The sequence below is a fragment of the Pseudoliparis swirei genome, chromosome 24 (assembly GCF_029220125.1).
Source record: "Pseudoliparis swirei isolate HS2019 ecotype Mariana Trench chromosome 24, NWPU_hadal_v1, whole genome shotgun sequence".
NCBI classification, from domain to species: domain Eukaryota; kingdom Metazoa; phylum Chordata; class Actinopteri; order Perciformes; family Liparidae; genus Pseudoliparis; species Pseudoliparis swirei.
Window position 1 is genome coordinate 7,667,156 of NC_079411.1, and position 26,635 is coordinate 7,693,790.

At 40.6% G+C, this 26,635-nt stretch overlaps 1 protein-coding gene across 2 annotated transcripts; it reads right to left on the reverse strand.

Moving 5' to 3' along the window:
- Positions 1–198: 198 nt before the first annotated feature.
- On the reverse strand, positions 199–26,240 carry smad1 (SMAD family member 1). Of its 2 annotated transcripts, XM_056409485.1 has the most exons (8): positions 26,146–26,240; positions 24,964–25,012; positions 8,856–9,423; positions 6,311–6,583; positions 6,076–6,192; positions 3,799–4,020; positions 2,192–2,448; positions 199–1,665 (listed from the first exon to the last, which is right to left on the reverse strand). In XM_056409485.1, exons 3-8 carry the CDS (start codon positions 9,253–9,255, stop codon positions 1,522–1,524), a joined length of 1,413 nt encoding a protein of 470 aa, XP_056265460.1. In that variant the 5' UTR covers positions 9,256–9,423; positions 24,964–25,012; positions 26,146–26,240; the 3' UTR covers positions 199–1,521. The 2 variants fall into 2 exon arrangements, with proteins under 2 accessions (XP_056265460.1, XP_056265461.1); XM_056409486.1 differs by lacking the exons at positions 24,964–25,012; positions 26,146–26,240 and adding an exon at positions 18,664–20,049.
- Positions 26,241–26,635: the final 395 nt, after the last annotated feature.

Here is a 26,635-nt window from a genome sequence, read left to right on the forward strand (position 1 = left end):
ATTGAAGGTCTACGTCCATATGCACACACACACACACACACACACACACACACACACACACATACACACAAACACATACAGAGTGGTTGATGTTTTTGAAAGTCCCAGACAATGCATACGAAATGCATATTTTCTCTGCAAAAAAGCACACAAACACATGCCCTGACTAAGCGTTCATAAAAGAGACAGACATATTGGAAGTATTGAAACAAATTTATTGAATCTTCCAGTAGAGGCTTGATATTCATGGAATAAAACTGCTTTTCTGGGAGTTTTACTGAGCAAAAACACAAAGAAGGAGAAAAACTAAAACAAAACAAAGAGTCAATGTGTGAAAGTGCAGACAGACAACAGAAAACATGTTCAAAAAAATACAAAAAGAATGTAAAGAGTAATACAGTTTAACAGCAAAAAGCATTGCTCAAAGCATAAAATAACTGAATGGCAAAATCTGCATTTTAATAATACAAAGGAAAAATCATATTAGGACGTCAAGTAACTGATACCCTTTTCTCAGTCAACAATAACAATTTGAATGCTCAACATTTTCCCATAACAGTCATCTAACATGATTTGCTCAGTCGATGTAAAAAGAGAATGAGAAGTCACTGAAATATTTATGTCCTCAATGTGATTCTGTATTTGACACATTTGATCTTGTATTTGCTTCCTGTGGTGTTCAGCTACCAATGTGTCTCACTACACTAACCAAACTATGCTTTGCAAAACCACACTGCACAGCACATATTCTAATAGTGAATATATCTAAACACTATTCTTTTTTTCTTAAAATTCATTTGAAACACGAGTGTAACACAAGATGAGCAACATTTAAACATTAGATACATTTTTCCGGAATAGTCTGAAATGCCCTTTAAGTGCCATGCCTCACACTAAGCCCCACTCTCAAACTCCCTCTAATTTCGCACTCTGATTATTTGTCATGATTTCTGAAATGGGATTTTATTTATATCACAACTTTATACTGGTTTAACATTTTAGCCAAAGAAAGAACACTTTGAAGAAATGGCATTCTTGTTTAAGTATTGGAGATGATGAATTTTTCAGTCATACTGGTCACTTGCTAACTTTTTACACGTTGTAAGTACATTTCATGCCAACCTCACTGCAGTCAGGCAATAGACAGCAGCCGACTGCAATTTCGGTGAAATGTCCCATAATTATTGTAACTACACAAGTATATCTGGATTTCAGAGCGTTATGATGACTATGATGGTCTAATTATTACAGTTGGTCACAAAGATCAAGTATCTTCCAGTTGCATCACGCTCACTTTGCTTCCTCCTCTCCCAGACTGTAAATGTGCCCAATTCAGACATCCTTCAAGTAGAGAACAAACCTATGTAACAACCCGCACAGCCCTACTTGTCCCAGATCAGCTTGTGTTTTTGTCAAAATGTCTACCAGTTATTGGAAAAGGCAGGCTGGCTGAACCACTAGCCAATCTGTGACCCTATTCTTGCTACTTAGACCAACATGCTGGGCTGAGGACAGTGAAGCCTAGGAGACGGAGGATATAGGGTTGTGGGGGGAGCCCATCTGGGTTAGCACCTTATCCAACCACTGCAAGGGACCATGCAGGTGGATCTCAATCCAGCAGGGTGTGCTGGTCACATCCTGGCGGTGGTACTCTGCTCCCCAACCCTGGAACACATGGAAAAGCATATTTTTTATTTATTCTCAAATTTGTTTCTCGTTCAAACTTTATGTAGACTGCCGAGTGTTAATGTGTTCTGCTTGAGTAGATGTTAATATTTTATATTTCAGGATGCATGTTGACGTTGATATTTATACCCAATTTAAATATTATTATTAACAAATAAAAATGACATATATTCAAATATCTGATGTGTTAATGTGATTCTGTTTGTATTGATTTTCAATTACAATATAAAAAGGATATGAAAAACGTTTTTTTAACAGTTTTTTTACCCTGACCATTTATCTATCATAGAGAAAACACAAATGAGCAACTTATTACATTGTGCACCAAAATACGTTAGTTGTTTTCGTGAATTTTTTTATTCAATGTTCACCGAAATAAACATTAAGAAATTCTCAGATTTCTTAAAAAAACATTTTTTTAAAGTCACCCAACTGTAAGAAAAGTCTGTTTTTACTAAATATACTGTAGGAAGGTGAATATTATCATTAGACAGTTAGCGCTTACCTTAACGAAACTCATGCGGATGGTGCACATCTTGGTGAGCTCATAAACGGCCTCGAAGCCGTGGTTGACGGACTGGGCCAGCAGCTCTGCAAACTCCTGGTTGTTGAAAATCTTCAGGCTGCAGCCACTGGGAATCTTACACACAGTCGTGGGATGGAAGCCGTGGTGGTAGTTACAGTTACGACTCTGGACGAAGATACTGCTATCACTCAGACATTCTGCATACACCTCCCCGCCTACATAATACAGATGGACACCTGCGAGGAAGAAGGAGATAATTAAATGTCGTTAAGTCACTTTCATCCGCAAAAACTAAAGCCCCAAAACATCAGTGCTATCGTTAGGGATGGGCATCGAGAACCGGTTCTGTTTTAGAACCGGTTCCCAGTGAACCGATTGTTTGGGATCGTCAGCCAAATTCTTTAACGGTTCTGCTAACGGTCCTCTGTGGCGTTGCGCATGCGCAAACTTTTTTAGTTTCTTCTTCAGACTGCAGCAAACATGGCAACTAGGCAGAAGCGTTCTAAAGTTTGGCTCTATTTCACACGACAAAATGACAACTACGCCACTTGTAACATGTGTAAAAAGTCTATTTCGTCGAAGGGAGGAAATACAACAAAAATGAATAAGCATTTGAACACAGCGTGGAATTAAATGACAGGAATGTCATGTGTTCGATGCAGCAGCTCAGCTAACGCCGGCGCTTCATCTCTTTCTGTCCAAGGTAAACTCCTCAAAAGTGATCACAACCACTCACTGTGTGAAGCAATTTGCCTTTATTGTGTGTAGTCAATCAAGTTATCTTCTGTCCCTTCGTTTGAAGCATACATTTGAGCTCCGGCATTGGTCTCCCATTATTGATCACTTCACGTTTGGATTGAAAGTCCAGTTTTGAGAAATGTTTGATCGTAACGGTGTTAATTATCGGAGGGCGTGTGTTATCAGCGAACGTTCGCGTTATCGTGTTAACCCATTATTAAACTGAGCATATCGATTTTTAATCCATTATTAAATTTAGCATATAGCTACGCTAGCATAACTACAGAATCTTCCACAATTGATGGTTGCACACTTGGTATTTGCCACTGCTAGTTTCATTTTTGGCAGCTCAGTTCATATACCCTTTTAAAAAAAGGAAGGAGCACTGTAATTTCTAGGAACATGTTTAAATTAAACAGAATACATTTTATTTAAGTTATGTAAGTTTTATTTTAAGTTCAAGAGGAATATGTATCAATGTTTTTGGTTATTTAAAAAAATGTAAATGTGTATGTATACATACTGTATATGGTGTGTGCAGCATTCTAGAAAATTATATAAAAGAAAATTAATGTAAATAAACCCGTTTGTGCTCTTTTTTTCACCCCTTGCCCAATAAGAATTGATAAAAGAATCGATAAGGAATCGAATCGATAAGCAGGAATCGATAAGGCATCGGAATCGTTAAAATCGTATCAATTCTCATCCCTAGCCATCGTCTTAAAATCAATACGCTAAAATGTTTACTCAATTTGTTGTTGTTGTTCCTATCGACAACACAAATTGATTTAGTCTCGTCTGCCGACAGTCGGTGCGGTGCAGTCATTGACGGGCTCTCCGTACTGCACCTTTGCCGATGTGCCGCCGGGTGTTCTCAATGGTGGAGTTGCGGTTGACGTTGGAGAGCAGGCCGAGGCAAAATCGGTTGCGGTTGTTGGAGGGATCTGTGAAGCCGTCGACGAGCACGCTGGTGGAGGATGCCTGGAACGCCTCTCCGACCCGATTGTTGAGCTCGTAGTAAACAATTGAGCACCAGTGCTTGGGTTCCTCATAGGCCACGGGCTGCACATCTGCACAGGAAACACATTGACGGGTCAAAGGGGTTTGCCGAGTCCACTGGACACACAGACGCAGACACATTTAATGCACATTTAATGATCATTTGATGCACATTTAAGACTCCTTAGAGCAGACTCCTGTACAGACAAGCTGCCAGGAGCCGCTGATGCAACCTGTAAATCTTACTCATCTACACAATTATGTCTGGCTAATTGTCCCCGATAGCCCGTTAAAAATGATTTAAATAAATATAGAGGAAACGCTGGCTACATTTGTATACATTAACGCTGACCAAAATCAATGCAGATAGATCTTAACGTATGCCCACTGTCTGAGGTCTTGGCCATGCTCCTGAGCCCAGTGCCAGCCGCCTCACCCCACAGAGGCCATGCTCTCTGAGCCAGTGCCAGCCGGCCTCACCCACTCTGAGAGGGAAGAATTAATCATGTTTATCAGAGCACATACTTCTGCTAAACTTCCTGTATCATGGCACTGGCTAGCAGGTGTGTTTTGTCTGTCCCCTACCCAGAACTGGCCTACAATAGAAACCCGCTCCCCTGGTCAGGATGCAGCTTGTGGAAAAGAACCTAAAAGAACTCCCCAAACTCTTTCAGCAAACCTTTCAACAGCTCTTCCTGCTACTGCTGTCACCATGTGTGGGCAGAATTACTGGGCCTTGGATGAATGATGATGAAAAAGTAGAAATGTGTTGTTTGTCAGGTGTGGAAAACTAAGGTTCATACCAGAGTTCTTCCAATGAGTTGCGAGGTCAATTTGATTGCAAACACCTGCAAAGTGTGTTCGTGCAAAAATAGAAAATGTAACTATTAACAAGAAGGATTGGTTTATTACAACTTGGGTCAGTTTCCCTTGTTGTGGCCTTCATTTCTATTGGTTGTATCATCAGAAGAGCAGAAGACAACCTCCTTCTCTCTACAGGAGTCAGTAGCTTCTCACCCTTCACTTAGTCCTTCAGTCAGCGAGAGAAACAGTTCTCAATCAGACATACAGCTGCTAGTTCAATAAGAAAATCAGTCGTGGCAATTGTCGGGAAATTAATTTTAAAAAGCTGCCGTTGTGTCTTACACGTAGAGCATCCTGAGATGAGGACAACAATACAGCATTCAGGATTGCCTTGTAATTGAAACTAAAACGGCAACAAAATGTCTTATCAAAATAATTATGGCGACAGTCCATGAATACGATTTGCTCATATGTAGGCGTATTAACGAATTAATGAATACATATATTGTAGTCCATGACAACATATAGGCATATATAACTGGCTCTGTCTCCGGGACAGCACACACGCATAGCACACCTCTACACACAACAAACAGCGATATCTTTCTGAGAATAACTCATAATAATTATGATTACATCTCCTTATTTTATGGGCTATTTGAGATTTCTGGGGTAATGCATATACATTAATTAATAAAGAACCCAAACAGTGCAAGTGAATTATGATTGGGTCGTTAAGAATCACTCTCTAAATGACACGACTCTGGAAGCCATTGTGCTGTATGGTCTGTTACGTATTCATGAATGCACAGTTCACATGTGTCTCGAGCACAATAAATCCCAAACCACATAGCCGAGAGAGCGGCAATTATTGCACCACATTTCCGATCTAAAATTTGGAGGTAATTAGTGAACCTTATTGGTAACGAGTTTCAAGCCATTACCACCAGCAGAGATGACATAAGCCGGAGCTTTTAAAGACCTCGTAAAACTGCTCAGAGGCCTGGCTTAATTTGCTGAGGTTTTGAGCTTCCCAGGGGCTCGCACCCAGACAGAGCCTCACTGTCAACAAGCAGATCCTTTTCACCAAATGTTCAGGTGTTATCCGACAGGATATGGCATAAAAACTCATCTGAGGTTTTCTTTTCTTGGTTGAACACAAGACAAGACAGAAAAAGAAAAAAATTCCCAGACATCTTTGCACCTGCGAATCAAGGGAAGCAGGTGCAGACAGATCTATGTGGATGATATCACTGTGAACACAAGGACGGGTGTATGTGTGTGTGTGTGTGTGTGTGTCAGATAGCAACTGCCATGGTTACCTGGTCGGTTGTTGCTCTCTATAGGCAAGGTTGGAACCAGGAGGTTGGTGTCCATTGGCTGGGGACAATCCTGAGTTATCTGCTCCTCTGGGGGCATGTAGGCAGGAGGGGGTGTCTCTGCATCAGGAAGGAGACAAAAACAAAGAGCAGTGAAGTGAGTAGTTGTCTGGAAAAGTAAGACAAGTGGAAGAAAAGTGTAAGAAAAGTGTACGAGAATTTCACTGTTGAATCTCACCTGGCATTTGGAATGGACTGTCGGGGTCGGAGCTGGATGGTGACTGAGGGAAGGTGGCGCTGCTGCTGCCACTTCCCGGCGAGTTTGGGTAGCTGTTTACCGGTGAATTGGGGAAAGTGGAGGGCATTGTGTTGGCCTGAGTGAAGGATTCTGGGAAGGTCGCATTCTGCGGCATGTGCGGCTCATTCTGTTGTAGAGGGTTGCGAAAGCGAGGCAGCATTGAATGCTTGGCGTTGAACTCGCTGTTCCGCGGTACCAACACTGGGGGCAGCACTGAAGATGGAGAAAGACATGGGCATGGTTAAAACTGGAAAAGCTTTGATGCACCGGCAGTTCTTTAACCAAAATGTCTTTTACAATGTGTACTCATTTTTTAAGAATCACACTCGACTAATAAGTCAAACCAAACACATGATAGAAAGCTTTAAAGCTCTCATTGAACATTGTTTAACAGGCAATCCATTGAGCACTGATTTAATACGCCTATCAGCTTTTTTCTTTCCCTTCTGATGACAGCTGGGTGCTATAATACCATAAACTGTGAGACAATATCATTTGTCAACTGTCAAATGTTGCCATACGATTTATTAGCCTTTGTAGGCAACATTGTAAATCAAAAGGATGATTGTTTTAAGACAATATACAACTTGTATATCATTAATTATATTTGTTTCCTACGTTTATCTTTGAGTGTCTTCATGTTATTGTTCTGTGATTTGTATGACTTAGCTGCTGGGTTTATTAACTATCGGGTTTAACAAAGAAGACATGTTGTACAGTCACACAAAAGCAAAAGAAATCAAGACAAACTCTATAATTGAATTCCAACATAATACAAATATATAAATACATATTTGCGGCTCTTGCCATGTTTCTACATTCTGAGCGTAGATGTCCCTGCATTTTTTTTTTTATGTCAGCTTCCTGCCTTTTGGTTTTAGCCAGCGGTATTTGGTCCAGACTCTCAGGTTTCTGATCTGAAAGACCATTTGAGGGGGGGGCATTCTTGAGGAATTCATCACTTGGGGTAAATAAATATCCTGGCTGATGTGAGGGCTATTCAGATGCAGTGCATACAAACTACGCTCCACTTGTGTCTATAAATACATGTGCAGATAAATAAAGCTGGTGCTGAAATATTAGCTGCTGTCAGTGTTCCTGCAGGTAGTCCATGTGTGCTGCAGCAGGCCAATGCATCAATGTAGCAGTTTATTTCAAAGGATATATGTGGAGCAGGTGTTTGGTTGAATAGCACGGGGAGATTGACAGGATGTGTGTGTAGGCGGGTGGTGTGAGGGGAGAAGGGGAGGGGGTAATGTGGACAGACAGGTGCTGTGGGGTTTAATCACCTTAACGCTCCTTCTTCCACCCGCTGCTAAAACAAAAAGTGTGCAAGCCAGGCAACAACTCTTTCCTCCCATTGTGTGTGGGTGACTGGCTTCCTGTTCAGGCCAGAAACTGTGCAAGCAGTCGTGTGTGTGTGTATCCTGGTTTTTGTAACGTGCGTGCAAGGGCAGAAGCGTGTGTGTGTGTGACTGTGTGTCTACATGTGAGCATTAATGTAAAAAAGGCCAACAGTACAGATCATGCCCAAAACAAAGCCCTCATTCTCTCTTAGATTAAATTTCCTATCCCACACACATAAAATATGAAGAAGAAGAAAAAACACACACAGACATACACATACTCTTGGCCCTTTACACACTTAGCACTCTGCTCTGCAAACAGCTGTTTCAATCTTATCAGCTGACCCTCATTTGCTGTTTATTTAGTCATTTCTGCTCTACCTTGGCAGTGAGGGGGCTATGGCTTTCGACTATTTTTAATATCTATTCAAGCCTTGTTAGATAAACACAGTTTTATTGGAAAGTCTATTCTGATTTTAGTTAAGTATTTTTATTAGATTTAACTTGAATTGTCTTTTTCTTTCTTTTATCGTATATTATTGGAGTTTGTTTTGTAAATTTAATTCTGGACTTTTTTATATATTTGTAATTGGCTAATGGTAATTTGCTGACTTGTGTGAAGTAACTTGTGTTTAAAGGCCCCATCTTGTAGAAAGAGAAATGTTTTTTATTCATACAGGTTTAGGTACTATATAAAACTTTGAAATGATCAAACCAATCATTCCACATTTTAACTGTGCCTCTAAATGAGCCGTCAGTACGGAAAGCAGCTAAAAAAAAAGTAAGCATATAAACATGTGGGAGGAAAAAAAAAAGAGGTAAAGACATCACTGGAAAGGAAAATTCAATATCTTCAGGTTCAAATAGCTCTAGAAATATTTCTTCAAGATTTTCCCTTTATGAGGAAAAACATTAAAATGGGGATTGTTCCTGAATTACAAGGACACCAGGATGTCCTTGACATTAAAATCTTAGACAGATCATTCTTATTTAAGCAACACAAGGAATGCCATTTCTATAACTGATTATGGTTTAATAATATCTCTGACAATGAGGGTCATCATGTCATGGCTGATTAACTTAATATGGTCAGCATTGGCCCTGATCATAGGATCAGTATATCCCTAAATATCACTCACCTGGACTGTCCACTCGTTTGTAGTGGTAGGGGTTGATACACACGTCCTTCTGTTTGGAGCCAAACGGGAACTCACAGCACTCCAGGGCCTTCAGCTCGTGGTGGGACTGCAGGTCGGGCCAGCGCCACACCCGGCAATAAATGACATGCGGCAGACCTTTCCTATGGGACACCTGCAGCCGTCCATCCAGTGAGCGGGGGATTGTCACACAGTTACTGACCTGACCCGGGCAGCTGAGAGCCCTCTCCAGCTCCTCCATAGCTCCCTTCTTCTTTTTCAGTTTCTTAACCAGAGCATCCACGGCCTTTTCCGCCCATTTCTCTTCCTCGTCTCCCTGCTTCCAGCCCAGCAGCCGTTTGACCGCCGGGCTGGTGAAGGAGAAGAGCGAGGTGACGTTCATGTCGGACGAGCCGCCCTCCTCCCCTCTCCTTTCTGTCCAAAAGAAGTGGGAGCAGCGATAGTGGACAGTCTCGTCTGACAAAAGATAGGATGAAAGGAGTGTGTTTTGGAGTTTCAGATCATCCTCAGCTTCAGCGACGTAAGGTCAGGTCCTCTTGGCAGGCACTTGCTAGAAGAAAAAGAAAGTTAGGTTAGCATCCAAGAGTAACAATAAAAAAAAAAAGATTTCAAACACACTTCTGTAGATCGGTCCTGCTTGCTGTGTCCATTCCCAGACAAAGTTATAGCAACACGTGAACCTCTCCCCCTTTTTGCTTCACAAGCAGCACTGACGTCTCACCAGAAAATAGCTATTACAACCCCTTGACGAGGCGATGTTGTCATCATTAAAGCCACCATGGCCATGTCTGTCGTGGCTTCTGGGAAACTGGCAGAGGAGTCACGGCAGACAGCCTTTAGTGAACGTCTGCCCCAACCAGGCATTCTCCAGATAGCTTCCCTTCCATACGGCTTGTCACATTACCACCACTCACTAATGTCATGTCCAGTAAACGACTTCACATGTATATTCTTTCACTTTTTAAATCTGCCACCCTGACCATTTCTTCATCATGTATTTCATATTGTCAGCTAAATAGCAGCTCAAATTCATTGGCCCGATACATTTTCAGTAAATAGTGAAACATTTCCAGTACAAAACACTGAATAAGGGACATATTTGTTTAGCTTTAGCTGTAAATTATAATTGTGTTAATTATCAATTCATCAATTTTCAGTAGAATTACTCAAATAATTTAGTCTATCGACCGTTGGGACCATATTTAATTCAGGTCAGCTTATATGATTCACATATGCCGCAACAGGAAATAAACGAGGAACATTTGGACTTTATAATGATCTATAATATGTAATATGTGAAATGCTCCTCACAAATTTCAGGGCCAGATTTACACTGATTTAGCGTAAAAGAGACAAAGGCAGCAAATCCTCCCATTTGAAAAGCTAGATTGATTGTGATAAATCTGACTAGTTACATTTATAACAATAAATGAATCATTTAATTGTGTTAGATAGATAGATAGATATATACTTTATTAATCCCCAAGGGGAAATTTGTCGTGACAGTAGCAACACACAAGAATAAAAACAAAACACAAAATATAAGAAACAGGGATGAAAGATATAGAAGTATACAAGTAAAATACAAAACAAAAATATAGCACTAATGTGAAGACCTAATTTAGAACAGTTTTTCTAAGGAGAGTTTGAAAAGAATCCCAATTTGAATACCTCAATTTGATGTCTTCAAATTGCTTATTCCTGCAACCAACAGTCACAGATCCAAAGACATTCAGGCTACTATCATAAAAGGAAAAACAGCTAATTTTAAATGTGAGACTTTGAAACCAGGTTCTTTTTGCTTTTGTACTTTAAAATGTACCTTAAACAAACAATTATGAAAGTTGTTGCAAACAATTGTAGAAACTTATGAATTAATAGATTCAAACTAAATCATAAATATATAATTATTGCAATATATAACTTAATACACAGAGATGGAGGAATGTCTCCATATTGCTTAGCCCATAGTTTTACTTGATATATGGAAAACATTTTCAATCCTCTATGTTGCTCTCTAATAAATGCATGAGAAAAACGGTTGGCCAGACAACTCTGCATATATGTGGAATTTCAAAAGGTCTTTCCGATGGAGTCTTTCAATCAGCCGCTGGCTGAGGCAAATGTTCTATAAAGCGTCAACACCACCAACTAAAAACACTGGCTTTGAGCAGGAATCTGGAAATGTGCAGGACAATAAAAAGAAAGTGCTGAATAAATGTGCCTATTTACTCAGGTCCCGGAGGAGCAATTCAGAAGCCAGCATGTACACACATTGTAACTTTTAAAGGGGAAAACAAAAAGCACATTGAGCTCTTCTAGTTCCACCTTCTTTTCAGTTTGTTTTTATGCAATTAAGAAAGAAATAAACATAGTTATGGTTCAGGTTTGGCTTTGCACAGCTGATCAGATGCTATCCTAGAATCAAATAAACAGCTTTTCAGAAATCCACCACCTTTTATCCACACTGACTCATGGGTCGCTCGCTGATTGTAAAGTCTGATGTAGATTGTATTTCCTACTAGCCGGAACAAATACATCATCAAGACTACTCTGTAGTTATTCTTGGCCCTTCAGATTATGGGATGAATGGTGATTTCTATCTTTGTCAGCTCCTGCATGTCTAAGCTACATCACACTGACAAACAGGCAGGGAAGTTTGATGAGAACAGGTGCTGTTTACAACGTGTGTGTATGTGTCTGTGTGTAGTGTGTGGTGTGGGGCCACTGGACTCTTACTACTGCTAGCCACGGTGACGAGAAACCAGCACGTTGCACCTACACTTAGCTTAACCACCCGAATCACATTGAGTGAACTCAACACTGGTATCACTTGTGCCTCAAGATCACACTATGATATCTTAAACTACTCCTACATAAGGTAACTAATCTCCAATATCACAGAGATGGGAAACAGGCTGTGTCGTTATGTCTTCATCTGTCATCGCCTGCACAGCAGCGACATCACTTCCTCTTGCTGAGAGCTGCAGGTTTTTCCACAGGTGCAGGGTGGGAGAGAAAAAGGCGGTTTCCTTAACTGGCCACCTCTGACCATTAACTTCCTTTCTCGCTCTCTCTCTCTCTCACCAGTTTACTTCTAAAATCGGAGTAGGATGGGTCAGAAATGCCATGGGTGTGGCCTCTGTTCCTGCCTGTTCAGGGGTGACTGTAAAACAAAAAACACTTTTTCTTCCCTTTAAATTATATATTATTACCGTTCTTCCAATCTATAATAGTAGACTTGCGTTATTGAAGAACATTTTATTTCAAAGCCGCAAAATTGGGAATGATTGTGTTTCCTCAACAGTAACTTTACACGACATCAGGCTTCAGCTGTGCTCCACGCCTGGCTTTCCTCTTCCTGTGTGACGAGGGACCTACGTTTGATCATTTGTGTGCTTTCATGCTGTCTACACCTCACTGAGATCCAAAGTCAATGCAAACCAGGCCACCTTAAGCATGTGGTCATGCTGCTCGGTTCCCATTGCGAGCAAGATCCGATCTCGAAGCTTAAAGACTTGGCTTCTATTGCATCCAGGCATGATCTGATGACAAAAGTTGCATTGAAAAGACAAGTGTCAGCACGACCTGACCTGACAAAAGACATACCAGAGCGCAACTACAATATTTCCTTGGACCACCATTCAGATATGTAAGGAGTCTGTTGATCCCCTTCCAGTAAGTCACAAAGCTGCGTTGATGGTCTCTCAGTAACAGCCAGTGCTCTTTGTTCAGGAGTCAGGACTGGCTGCAGAAAGACAACCTTTAATCCATTTCAGATAGAAAATTCCAGAACGTTCTGTACTGTAACATCTTGAGCAGGTTTCGTAGCGTTTTGTTGTCATTCTCCTGCAGACGGAGAGCATATCTCTATATATATATGACTTCTGGCCTGACGCGTGCTTATTTAAATGGTCTGATAAGGCGGCCACTTCTGGTTCGACTGAGTTGCATTCTCTCTACTGACCAGCAGGGGGAGACTTTTCCAGGTGGAAAAATAAGCCTCACTTCTCATTTTATGTATTCGCTCAGTAAATGTTGTAAACATGAGTTTATGCTCTCAATCGATAGTTTCAAGTCTTCTTAAATAAGGCATTATGTTCATTTAGGGAGTATGGTGTCATTTAGAGTCAAATAGACAATAAAGTGGAGTTTGCTTTAGGGCGGGCTTCCTGTGATTGACAGGTCAGAGCCGTATACTGCGTCTCTATGTCACTTCTCTGAAAATATGTTAACTTCTGTTTATTGATTTTGACAAAAGCAACATGGCGATGGCCAAATTGACGAACTCAAGGCTTCATAACGGCAGGCCAAAAATCAATGGGTGACATCACAATGACTAAGTCCACTTCTTAAGCCCGTGTGACTGGCCCAGTTATGTCAACAAAGAGAAGAACGTTTTAGCCAGGGGTTTACAATTAAAATTCAATTAATTCCAGTTCAAGATAATTTTCACATGCAAAGGTTCGAAACATCCCAAACATGTCTAATTTGCATTTTGATTTGGTCCCACATATATTGAAGTAGACTGATGGTTTTATCAACATACTGTATGTATTTAGTCAACAACTAACTGTAAAATGAAATAAAGAAAGTTGAATTGAATAATATCTTAACAATATGTATGGTCTGTTCTGTCCAAACTCAAAACATTTCTAAATGTGCTTTTCTCATTTCGAGTAAAATAAGGGCTGAATTCAAACATAAAATACAGAACAGACCGCTTTTGACAATTTGCATCTAAAATTAAAGTACTTAATTTAAAAAAAGATGAATTTAACTGAGTTGCCCTACTTATATTAATTTAATTCAGGTGTGAAGGGATGTCAACAAAAAAATATATCATCTTCTCATCTAAAAAGAGAAAATTGTGTTATTGAAACCACCTGTTTCAGCTCTATTCTCCTCTCCGTTAACATCCTTGTTGGGAAGTGAATTAATTTATGAGGATTCTGATTGGATTTGGCTCCTATTTTGTTTATTTTCTGTGCCGGCATTTCAGATTTAAGTGGGTACATTTGCTCAAAAGAGTTGTCCATATTCGGCACAGTCTCTGAACATAGGAGACACACTGGTTTTGGACTGCGCGTGGGAAGAATGGACATAAAAGAGGTTGTACATTCTTGGTTAATGACTCTGGATTCACTGTCCACTTTTCTCGTTTTTGAGCCCGCCATGTGAAATAACTTCTCTGAATCAAGTACTTCTCCGACTATTTGGTCTCTCGCTCCACTCTGTCTCTCCTGTGTTTGTGCGTGTGTGTGTGTGTGTGTGTGTGTGTGTGTGTGTGTGTTTGTGTGTCCATCCCACTACTGTCAGTGCTTATCGAAATACACATATTTGATTGGCTGAGCAGAGTCACGTGAAATGATTTACAACACATGCAATTGGTCTGTGTTTCCCAGACCGCTGAACAAGTCCTGCAAAGTCTAGAAAAGCTGCGCCAGTTTAAATAAAAGCGCACCTTCAAAATGTAATAGTTCTCAATTATCCATCGGTTATAGGTCCAGATACAACGCCGTCTGGGTCCGGACCAGGTCTGCAGTCTGCCTGTTAGTGACCCATGCTTTATAGTCGGTTGTGTCTTCAATCAAGTAGTTCAATTGTTCTTCAATATAGCATAATGAGGGTGTGCTTTAGGGTGTGGCTATCTTGTGATTGGCCGGTTACGACCACCGCGTTGTCGATGTGAGAGTTATCTGTATTTACCTCTTGCAACGTAAACCCTTTCACAGTGTGTTTTTCAGTTCCTTAGAGTTAAACTAAAAAAGTATTTCCAGCTTTCGGTTGTACTTTGTTCCACACACTCATGTCACTCTTGCTTGCCAAGAAGACAACAGACAAAAATCTAAATGGCGACAGCCAAAATGACGTTTTCTAAGGTTCGAAACGTCAGTACCCAAACCAATGAGTGACTTTACGGTGACTATGTCCATTCCTTACAATCTATGGCACTGGCAAAGGCAGAGGAAATCCCTTTTTGTAATCACACCTCCAAAGAGCTGATTGGTTTTTTTCCAACTCAAGTTAGTAAAAACACTGGACCTGAAATTGTGAAATATGCTCAGCTATTTAGATTCCTACAAACAATTCTCTTTAGGTCTGTCACCTTTCCTGATATCCAGAGACAACACGTTCGTATTTAAAATGCTTGTTTTGTCCAACAAACAACCTCAAACACATTGACAATAAAACAAAACAGAAAAGCGGCAATGTGTGGGTGATTGACAATTTACACAATCAACTGATGTTCATTCATTGTAGATTCATTTTCTGCAGATCGATTTCCCAACATCTATTCCTTGCGTCAAATATCTACATGGAGTCATCAACCTTTGAGCCTCATCGCTAATGTCTCACACAGTCAATGAAGAGTCACAAAGATGCCGGCATCGGCCTCGGCAGCTGCTCTCCTCACTAAAAGCTAAAACACAAACCATAATTTACACAACAGCTCCATAAAAAACACTCCGAAGCCGGGCAATGCTCTCTCGCTATTGTGTTAGTGGTAGCTTGTTATGGCCATCAGTTAGCCTACCGGACAGAAACTGAGTGCTAATGGGAGCACAGAATGGGATCATGCGACACTGGCAGGCGGAGGCTTTGACCCACCTGGTGTGAGCTATTAGCCACTACACTAGACCCATGGCTCATTTTGCACCGCTCCAGTGTGTGTTAATCAATTTAGGCCTGGGCTGTGTAGGATGAGGAGGCAGTAATGATGCTCTCTGGACCCTCCCGAGGGACGGAGCATTATAAAGAAGCTACATTATTTATCAGCAGGGTCCTGGATGGGGCCTCCATTAGCCCACGCTCAAATGGAGTCACTGGCTATAAACAGACAGAGGAGTACAGGAAGAGAGAGAGTGGTAGAGAAAGAGAGAGGGAGATAGAGAGAGAGGGGGGATGCAGAAAGAAAAAGAGAGAAATAAAGTCAGAGTGATGGCAAAGTAAGACAGAGTGATTATTTTGGAGAGCGAGATATGGAAATGACTCGTATATCAGTCTCTTCACCGAGCACTTCTCGATTAAGTGCCTTCAAGGGTCGTTACTAAGCAAAGAGAGACTCTACAAGGATGCTAGATATGCTTATTCAAGAATATAAATCACAGCAATGACTATGAAAGCATCTCCAGAGTAGCAGATGTCCCAAAGTTTAACATACCTTGAGACCAGGCATTAAAAAAAACTGACTTATCAGCTATTTACCCATTTTGGAGCTTTGTAAATTGAATATATTTGGGTATTGGACTGTTAGTCAAATAAAAAAAGCAATTTGAAGACGTCACATCAGGAACTACAAAAATGTGGTCTCTATTATCTGATATTTTATAGAATAAATGATCATTTACAATGAAAAAAAGTGTACATAATTGCCTAAATACAAACATCTGTACAAGACCTGCCGAATAAAAACATTTACAAAATGGAACTAAATCTGGAACTATTTGATCAAATAAATTTCACAGATTTCAAATAGTTTTTTAACAAGATTCCTTAAATTGAGTTTCTTAAAAAACAGACATTTTATGGTTGAACAATACATATGTATAGGCTATCTGCTGAATATGTTGCATTGGCAACACATCTTAATGCAATTTCTTACTCAATATTGGCCAATATATTAGGTAATATATACCACATTTACAATAAACAAGTATTGGCTGGTATATCAGCCCATGCTGAGCACAACTATTACTAAGCTATGTCTTATAGCCAGCTCTAGTAATCCAGATATTTGCAGAAAGAACAGTCGAAGAACAAAGCTTGAAATAACCAGTCAGACATGAGGTGCTGCCCTTTGCGACTAGACATGACCTGGGAGGCTCCTTAAACTCACTTTTCTTCACTAACACCAACACATACATAGCTTGGACCTAGTAAAGATTACACTGGCATTCAAGAGAGAGAAATCCAACCAGTCACTCTTCTTCCGAGCAAGACATGGGAAAATAAATAAAAAATACGAACTAAGACCGAACTGGGATATCAGATTCTTGATGTCCCAGACACACCAGTCCCACACATGACTGCAGACATAACGAGCAAACACATGGGGTTTCATGCAGCTATCTCAACCATGCCTGGCACTCAGTGTTGGGTTAGTGTTGTGTTAGGGTGGACACCTCACCCCGACACATGGCAGGCTATGTTGTCCGAGCCGTACAGACACACAGGAGGGTTTTGACGTTGTTCACTACTGTTGTGACTGACTCTCTGGATACAGGAATGCTGCTAACCTATATTTACACCGTGTCGTTGAGTAGTTTTTCCCTTTGTAATAGAGGATAGATAGATTTATAGATAGATTTAGAGATAGATAGATAGATAGATTTATAGATAGATAGAGAGATAGATAGAGTCAAGTTTGATTTCAGTATACAGAGGCAATTGTAATGTTTGGTTATATTTTGTAATGCAGCTAATACAATTATATTACAATCATATCTGCATTACCATTAACTGAAGAGCCTTTAACTCTAACCCATCATTTCAATGCTTTAAAAACACCATTTGTTTAATTTTCAAATTTAATTTAAAACCGCATACCCGGAAAATGTAGGAACGATAACAAAACAACAATTTGAAGTAAATCATGGACAAGGACAAATTCCTGTCCTCTGGGTAATCTGATATGTCATTTTCAATAATGTCAGGAGATCTAGCCTTAGCTGCTGTATGTCTGTCTCTCTCTCTCTCTTTCTCTCTCTCTCTCTTTCTCTCTCTCTCTCCCTCCTTCCCCCTACCCCCCCCCCTCTCTCACATACACATGTACACAAATTCATAAACATATTGACATGTAAAACCAGAACGTTCTGTGCAGCACACTAGAGCACCAGTTGGATGAACCTCAGCCAAAAGAGAGTTACATTATGAAAACATGTCAAGATGTAACGGTCTGGCACGTGTAATGGTGAAATATACTGCATGTGTACTTCCTTATTCATAACACTGGTTTGCTTACATCAAAGTATGATCACTTAACAAGTGTATGATGCAAAAAGAATACGTATCAAGTCTCAAGTTTACCACCATACCACAATACAGTATAGAGCTGAATGGATAATTGCAAGTAATTTTAAATATTCGTCAAGGACGAATGACATTCCCATACGATTTTAGGATTTGCTACTTATCTTGGTTTCATATTATCGTAAATTGAAAATCTTTGGGTTGGCAATTTGAGGACATTTCATGGGGATTTAGGAAATTGTGGCATTGTTCACAATTTGTTTACATTTCATTGACCATGTAATTCATTAAGTATGACACATCCTATAGCTTCATGAAACCAATAGCCCCATACCATGTGTTCAATTCATGCAGTTTCATCTATATTCCCTGACTGTGTAAAGCTGTAGGCAAACACATTTACTGGGACTTCTACTGCCTTTAAAGAGAATTAACCCAAAATCTGAATTATGTTAGTGTCCAAAAGCAGATATTATACAACATTCCTATATTAAAAAAAGATGTTGTTCCCTGTAATTTACAGTAAGATGGCCTACATTATTGTAAGATTACCACAGTCCATGTAACCCAAACAATTAGCCTACACCATCATGAAAATGCGGCTACTGTTGCAGCTCCAGTCTGATCGTGTGAGTTAAGGGAAGGAAAAAAGGAAAAAGTTTGAAGCTACCAATTGTGACACACTGTTCTTGAGTTGATAACCGCTGGGCTCTATTTCCCTACAAATGGAACCATGCACGCCACAGAAGGTGAAAAGACACATAAAGAAACTTTTCATTTAGCATGTAAAATAAATAAATAATAAAGTTCACAGTACCTTTTCTTCCCTTGCTGTCTCTCTCTCTCTCCCCCTGTGTCTCCTCCTGTGTGCTCTCTCAGGCCGTCTTGGGTCTGCTCCGCCTGGCGTCAGTCAGTCGCGGAGCCCTCTCACCCTCCGCTGAACGCCAGTATCACGCCGCGGAAGCATGCATCCCCGACAATAACAAGACCTACTTTTCACACATCTAACGTCTTCATTCACTTTGTGGAAATGTATTATGTAACCCTGAAACAATGGGGGGGGGGGGGGGGGGGGTTCTCGCTACATACGAAGAGCGTCTCGCTCCTGGAGAGTTTCTTTTTTTCCACATTTCTGAGTTCGTTGTCGCAAAGGTGGTGAAACGTTTGGTGTCTGATGCAATTCAGAGAGAAAGAAAGCAGCAAATGGGAGGACTCTTCTCTTCAGAGGCTCCTAGATCATCCCTGCAAAATATAGGATCGTTGAGTGTTTTGCACTTTCCTGCATGTATTCTCTTGCAGGAGTTTTAACTCTTGTTTTATCTATAGTGAACCCCTGAGCTGCACATCAGTTCCTCTTTTGCTTTATGATAAGCATTATGTGGTCAGGAGATTAAAAGTGTCTAAGAGCACAGGAGCAGACTAACACATGCCCTCATCTCAGTTTCCCACCTCGAGACATTAGTGCACACACAACCAGCACAGTCTTGGTGCAGGCTTTACACTGGTGGGTAGGAAGAGGGATACTTGTGCAATGTCAAGAGGGAAACTTCCAACTGTTGTTCAAGACCATCTCATTAATATTGCATGATAATTGATAATGCATGAGAATAGCCTTCAGGCAGGGGTGCAGAAGCAGAGGACATGAAGTGTCATTTACGTATGTGAGCTAAATTACTCCATACATATAATATGTGCATCAGAAATAATTGTGAGGATTCAAAATAACTTTTGATGTGATCATATTTTTAGTGATCAAGACAGAGCTGAAGAGGTGAATTCCAAGTTTAAAAAAACAACAACTTTACAGTGAAAAAATATAAAATGCTCACTTCTTTTTACATAAAGTTTAAATAAATGACAAGTCGGCCAACAATGTGGCATCTAAGAAAATACTTCCAAGCATACACTATTTGATTGAATATTATAGGAACATTACAGTGGACTATTAATTGTCCAAGCATATCTTAATTAGTTGAAATCATAGAGTCAAACAGACTGTATTTCATCGTTTTGTGGGTTTCATAAATCAAGTTCAGGGCCGCCGCGGTGAGGAGGGACTAGATTATCTTGAAGACAAGGCGGAGGGAAACGTTCAGAGCGGAGGAGGCTTCTGGCGTGTGACGTCACGGCGCTGGCGACAGAATGTCTGAGTGAGGCGGGAGCGAGCTGCACGTGAATAAATCTGAGAAAACAGTGCGAGGAGGGGGAGGGAGGGAGGGGCGGGGACGACGACGATGATGATTATGAGTAGGAATAGAGAGAAGGCTGCCCAAACTTTTGGGAGTTGAAGGGTTCCCTTAGCGCACGCGCGCGGGCACACTCACACAACACACACACACACACACACACACACACACACACACACACACACACACACACACACACACACACACACACACACACACACACACACAAGGCCACGGTAACACCACACACACAGTTGCAGGCCTAATGCTTTTAGGGAAGAGGTTACTGAGTTTACACAGACTCTATCAGGCTTTATGACATTGTATCTCATCATAACTGTGTAATCAGCTGTTGATAGTCCCATAAGACATACTTTTATTTGCACGGCGCCCATCGTATTATGTTACATACATAACATAATCATCAAGTTCGCAGTTCCACAAAATAAACATATTCGATAACCATTCAATTAATCTTGTAATGGATACAGTTTTTACATTGTAGTAATGTTAACTCTACTACAAGACAGTTAAACCCAGGGTCACCAACATGTGTTATGTGTATTTTGTTTAAATTTGTTTTTAATATATTATACATTTGATCGATAAGATCGGGCTGTTTCAAAGCTCTAACTGTCACTAATAAAGTGTTGCGGGTATCCTTTATTATTTATTGGAATTAGCCCATAACATAACCATCAGTTATAGTCATACGTAATTTAGGAATCATTGCAAGAGGCATAAATACAATCTCACAGATGCACAAAAGACTTGTAATTACTTGGCTTGGCAAATTGAATTACTTTAAATGTCAGTAATGTCTCTCTATGCAGCATAAAGCAACCACAATGCAAATATTTGCATTTTTAAAGTTGCTAACATGAAGCAAATGATATTTTATTATATATTATTATAGTTGCTGGAATCCCGATTTTACAAGCACAAACACAGAAAATCAATTACCGTTGCATATATACTTTACTTATGTACTTGTGTTTGTTGTATCAGTGGAAAGGACACGATAAACAATCACAAAGAGAGACCTTCTCCCTCGCAGCAGTAATGGTTATGTCAGCTGCCACTGTAATGTGTTTATATCCCACTTATTATTCACACGCAATACTGAATATTACTAGAAGAGGAAAACAAAACGTGTTTTTCATACATATAATGAACACGGAGATGGTGCCGTGATCTCCCATCCTTAGACTGGGCTTACACTGTAGCGGTAAGCACTGAATGTGGAGGCAATTGAGATGACAGTCCCCATTGTTGAGCCATCACACAGCAGGACATCAACCACTGATGGAGAAGAGAAAAGGCCGACCGAGGGGTCAGCCTCCTTCCCATCTCAAGTTGTGGTACGTGTCACCCTTACGTAACCTATAGCTGAAAGAGCACCCCGAGAATCTAAACTATGGCAAGACATGGGGAGGAGATATAATGACTCTCTGGCTGTGAGATAAGTTCATCGCAACCAAATGATTTCCACATTAAACAACACGTTGCAGGAGTGAGACAGACATCAAGCTGTCTTCAAACTGAATGGTGACATGAAGCTCTGCCCACCTCATGTATGGAAAACCTCCGGCTCCGCTGGCCAACATCCACATCTGGCAATGTTCACGGGGTTCAAACAAGCAAAAGATCCAATTTAATGACAACAAAATCGCAGCAGATTTTGAGAGTTAACACTGACTAAATTGGGATTTGTCAATCCATAAATTGTGAAGACAAATGATGTAAAATGCCAAACCTCAGAGGATTTGAGGTCGCTTTCTCACCTGAGGTTCGCTTCATTTGATCAGAAACAAGAAAAAAACCAGTTTTCTTTAAATTCTGTTGTCACTGATCGGACCAACTTTTTACAAACAAAAGCGGAGCTGTACACACAACTGTCCAACAAATGAGTCAGTTCATGCAAATGAATGTGTACAGTTCTTTGTTTTGCTTGTACAACGCCTGAATGAACAAGAACCGGACCAGAACTAAAAATGCAACAAAGTGTATTTTTTTCCCACTTCCAAACTGGTCTGAAAGTACCATAATAATATAAAAGACTATAAACCACAGATTCAATCCATTTGGGGTTAAAGTCTACTCAGCCATGGATGGATCATAATAAATGTAACATTGCTATCTCTGTGGTTTATAGCAAAAGACTAATCAGCGTCTAATGGCCCATCATTTTCCTTTTAAATGATTATCCTAATGCAAAAACCTTTTCTTTCATTTAGAAAGTTCAAAATCACCAATCCCACATTTGCCTCAGAGGGTAATACTGTCTGTATAAGACTAGGCATCTTGTATTCAAAGACTTTTGATTCAGATTGGGATCCACACACAAAATAGGACAACATGAACAGAAAAAAGAGCAAAACCTCAGCAAACCTGTAGCTGTCTTACATTCAAAGATGAAAGAAGTAGCAGCGGTACAATTTCATTTGAAGAGATAAAGTGATGATGATATAGTACAAACGTAAATATAAAAAAAAGTTATCTCTTAACTGTTGTGCTATTAGAGGGATGCACCAATAACATTTTTTTTCAGACCAAGTAAAAGTATAAGCACTTACATTTTACTAGTACATTACAGTTCTAACTATAACTTCAACTGACAGATGTTCCTCATTTTCTGACTAACAAATTAATATTCAACATGATGCTGTTTTAACATTCAACAGTGTGTTTTCCTGACACAAACTTTACAGTTGGGATGATGATATTGACCGAGCTGTCAGTAAAAAAAACTAATTTCTATTTAAATGCCGGGCTAAATGCCTGAAACCCTGTCTTATTGTGCCAGGCAGACGTACTGCTGCCGACCTCACAGCTCAACACATCGATGCAGTGGAGACTCAGCTCAGCCGATGAACATTGATGGATCCAACCCGTTCTGCATCGGGTCTTCGCTGCACTAGAGCTGCTTGTTTCAGGCTCAACAGACAATAGATAAATGTCATGTTGCCAAAGTCGTAAATGGGCGAAGTTGTAACGGAGAAGTTGCAAGTACAAGTAAGAGTACATGCGCACAACAACAGACCGGATACTCAATGACAGTATTGGTGCATCTCTCGTGATGTTTATGTTTGCAAGACAAGTGCCATGTTGTCCCATTATCTTCGAGAGAAGGCAGACATCTCTATGGCAGATATCTCCAAAACTCTCACCAAAACAATCTAGAATGAGTAACAGCACTAAAGATCAAATGCACTATATATATTTTAGATTTTTGGAGCGGACTGCCCCTTTAAAAAGAAAAGTCATCCTTAAAATGTATGTCGAGTGTATATTTCTTTGGGTGGACATTTGTAAGCACACACGGCACAGCAGCAAGGAGTCATACCTCACACCTACTAGAACAACTTTTATTATTTCGTTACACATTCTGTTACCAAAGCTCAGGAATAACATGCCATGCACACATTTAAGTTCTCATCCTGTCAGCTCAATATTTCTTTGGCAGTTAATCCAGTCACAACATGTACAATACAGGACAACAAGGAGATCAACGAGATATCTCTCTTAAAAAGAATAAAATATACTTCTCTGCTCCCTCAATCAAAAACAGCACAAGCGCTGCAAGGTCAACATGTCGCCTGTAAAACTTGTAGACAGGACACTAACTTTTGAAGCACTTAGTTGTCGGCTGCATTAGGTCAGGGTTCACGAAAAAGCAAGAGCCATTTAGAAACTTTGGTGCGCTGCCTGTCTCTGACCAGACGGAGGAAGAGTGGACTCACGGGTTAGGATTGATTACAAGTTCAACATTAACTCCATCGACTCCCATGAATTAACACGGGGTTGAAATGCTTTATGATGACTGACACAAGTGTTGAGATGACACTCCTTTACACATGCAATTCATTTCTGCCATCCGAGGGCTGTTGGCGGCCTCGGCCACATTTTCTGCAGCGCCTGCATGGCAGCGGCGCATCAGGCCAGCTCACATTTCAAACGGCTGGCTCATTTGGCGCGGCTTTCTGCAAGTCCTTCTCGAAATAATGTCCGAGGTGGTAATATTTGAACGCTGTCTCCAGGGGCTCTCGGGTTTACCTCTTCTACCTCCATTGCACAGAGACAGAGGATGCACCAATCAGAGGGGGACACTATACCTTCAGTCCTATGAGCTCGCCACGTTGTCGTTTTATGGTCGAGATATGTTCATCTACACGCGGTGAGTTGCATGATGGGCAGACGGGAGCCGTATCTTAATTTCATGGTCTCTCGAACACACTCGATTGTTCGTTCTCACAGGTCTTTTAAAGGTTTGATCACTGGTCCCCTGACTAGACAATGCTGTGTTTCCAATCTAATCCCACTGTGTAAAATGACACTCCCTCGACGACTGTTTCTGCAACCCCCTCACACATGCACACACACACACACACACACACACACTATCCCGTCCACCCCCGGCAAAGAGATTCCATGGGATCAGTATGGAGGGTGGTCCGCCCTGGTTTATTGAGTGGATGTGTTGGAGTCTTGGGGAGGGGAGGCATCTGATGGCAGCTGTCACAGTCACTCGTTAGATGGGACATTTAACCATAGATAGCACAGCTGTCAGTCAAAGCAGTCGCGGCACATTTTGCTCAACGGGGTGGTGACGCGATGAACTTCAATCAACGCTTGTGGACACATGCTTGTGGGCACCTGTAGGTTGGCCAGCTGTCCCTCACTATACAGATACTGTATGCACTCCCGGGAGCATTTCTTCTCTAAGGACGTGTCTTTTTGCCCCAATAATACATATTGCATATGGCACCGTTACCTGTGTTTGTATGAAATGCAAAGATATGCGAGTCAAGTGAAGTTTGAGACTCTAAATTGCCCGAAGGTGTTCTGCTTTAGACCGGCAAAGTGTTGGTATCCAATCAAAGGCGTTTCCCTATGATTAATGAATTTGTACTTGACATGTTATACTGTACCTTTGAAGATCCTTCTGACCTCAGCTGCTGAGCAAAGGCTTGCTGAAACCTGCAAGACAAGTCACATTTTTTGTCAGTTTTGACTTTCTGAGACAGTAAAAAGAGACGGTACAGACTTCAGAGGATTTGGCAACACTTTTCTTAATCATGGTAAAGCTAATAAAGTACATTTTAAAGTTGAAATCAAATCGAGTACGATGGCAGGCAACGAAAGTTGCCAAAGTTAGTTTCCAGTTTTGACTTTGAAAGGCCGGTGTGTATTATTCGCAGAAATGGAATATAATATTCATGTTTTCATTAGTGAATTAATAAATTAGTGTTTTAATGAATTAATATTACCTGAAACTCACATAGAAAGCGGGTCCTCTTCACAGATTTCATCATGTTGCAGTTAAAATAGTGTTCTTACGGTAAGGTTGGTCTCTCAACGAAGTGAACGGCATGATCACAGTTTTGTATTCAGTTCCTTTATACTTACTTGCTTTCTTGCTAAAAGAGATTTATAAGAGAAGATTGACACCCCTCTCATTTGTGTACTGTATATAAGGCTACAGCCGGCAGGTGCTTATTAGCTTAGCATCAAGACAATCTAAAAGGTGGCAAAAAACATCTACTAGTCCCTTTGAAGCTTATATAACACGTCATATCTCTGTTTTTCTGGACAAAAAAAACCTAAGTATAAAAACGTCATGTTATGGTTCTAGGGAGGCTTATGTGCCAGAATATGTTATCATTCAGGAAGATACCATTCCCGACCAAGAGACAGACCTAACGCTGCATAAAAGGTTACATTTGTTAGCTGATGCATCACTGAAGAATGTCAGGGTCACAGTTTCAAGTAGTTAATTCAGTATTTTGCTGGATCTTCTTGCCAAAGGTATTTCCATGTTGTCTAGAACAAATATGAAACATTTAACGGGCAAATGGTGTATCACGCTGCATAAATGAGTCCAGTTCAGTTTACAAGGAGAAGCGCAAACCTTGAGCTAATCTTCTTATTTGTGACCTATTTCAAGAAACCAATCACAGCTCCAGTAGATGAGGACTGATTGCAAATATTTTCCCCGAGATCCCGCAAGAAACCTCTGTGCAGTGTAATGTCTTGCGTCAGATCAAACGTGCATCCTGCTAACCAGATCATCGAGCAGATGCTCCCTCTGCTCAACCAGGCTGAGGTCATACCTCGGGAGAGAAGGGGGTCTGTACATCTGCAGCTGGCTGGGGCATTGTAAGCGATAGCCATCATGACATCACCTCTTCCTGGTTTGGCCTCCAAAGACAGATCTGCAGGGCAAAAATAGACCGCTCATCAAACAAAGCTGATGACTGATTGCATGCAGCAAAAAATGATTACGCGAGTGGATAAACCACGAGGACATGAAGGTCAAATGTCACGGAGAGGAGCTGTAAATGTATAACAAGATTCTATATAACTCTGTTAAATTGATTTAATGCCAATATTAAAGATATTTCTATCAAATGTGGGTCACATTATTTAATTGTCTATGTGGGGCTGATGAATTGTTATAGGTTCCTGGACAGAGGTTCTGGATATATATTGTGTTACATGTGTAAGGTTTCTTGTTCACCCTATTATGTGTCCTTTGAATCTTTCCAGCAGAATGTCATTTAAACTAGCAGCATGGCTCAATGGCAGTCTGAAGGAAATCAA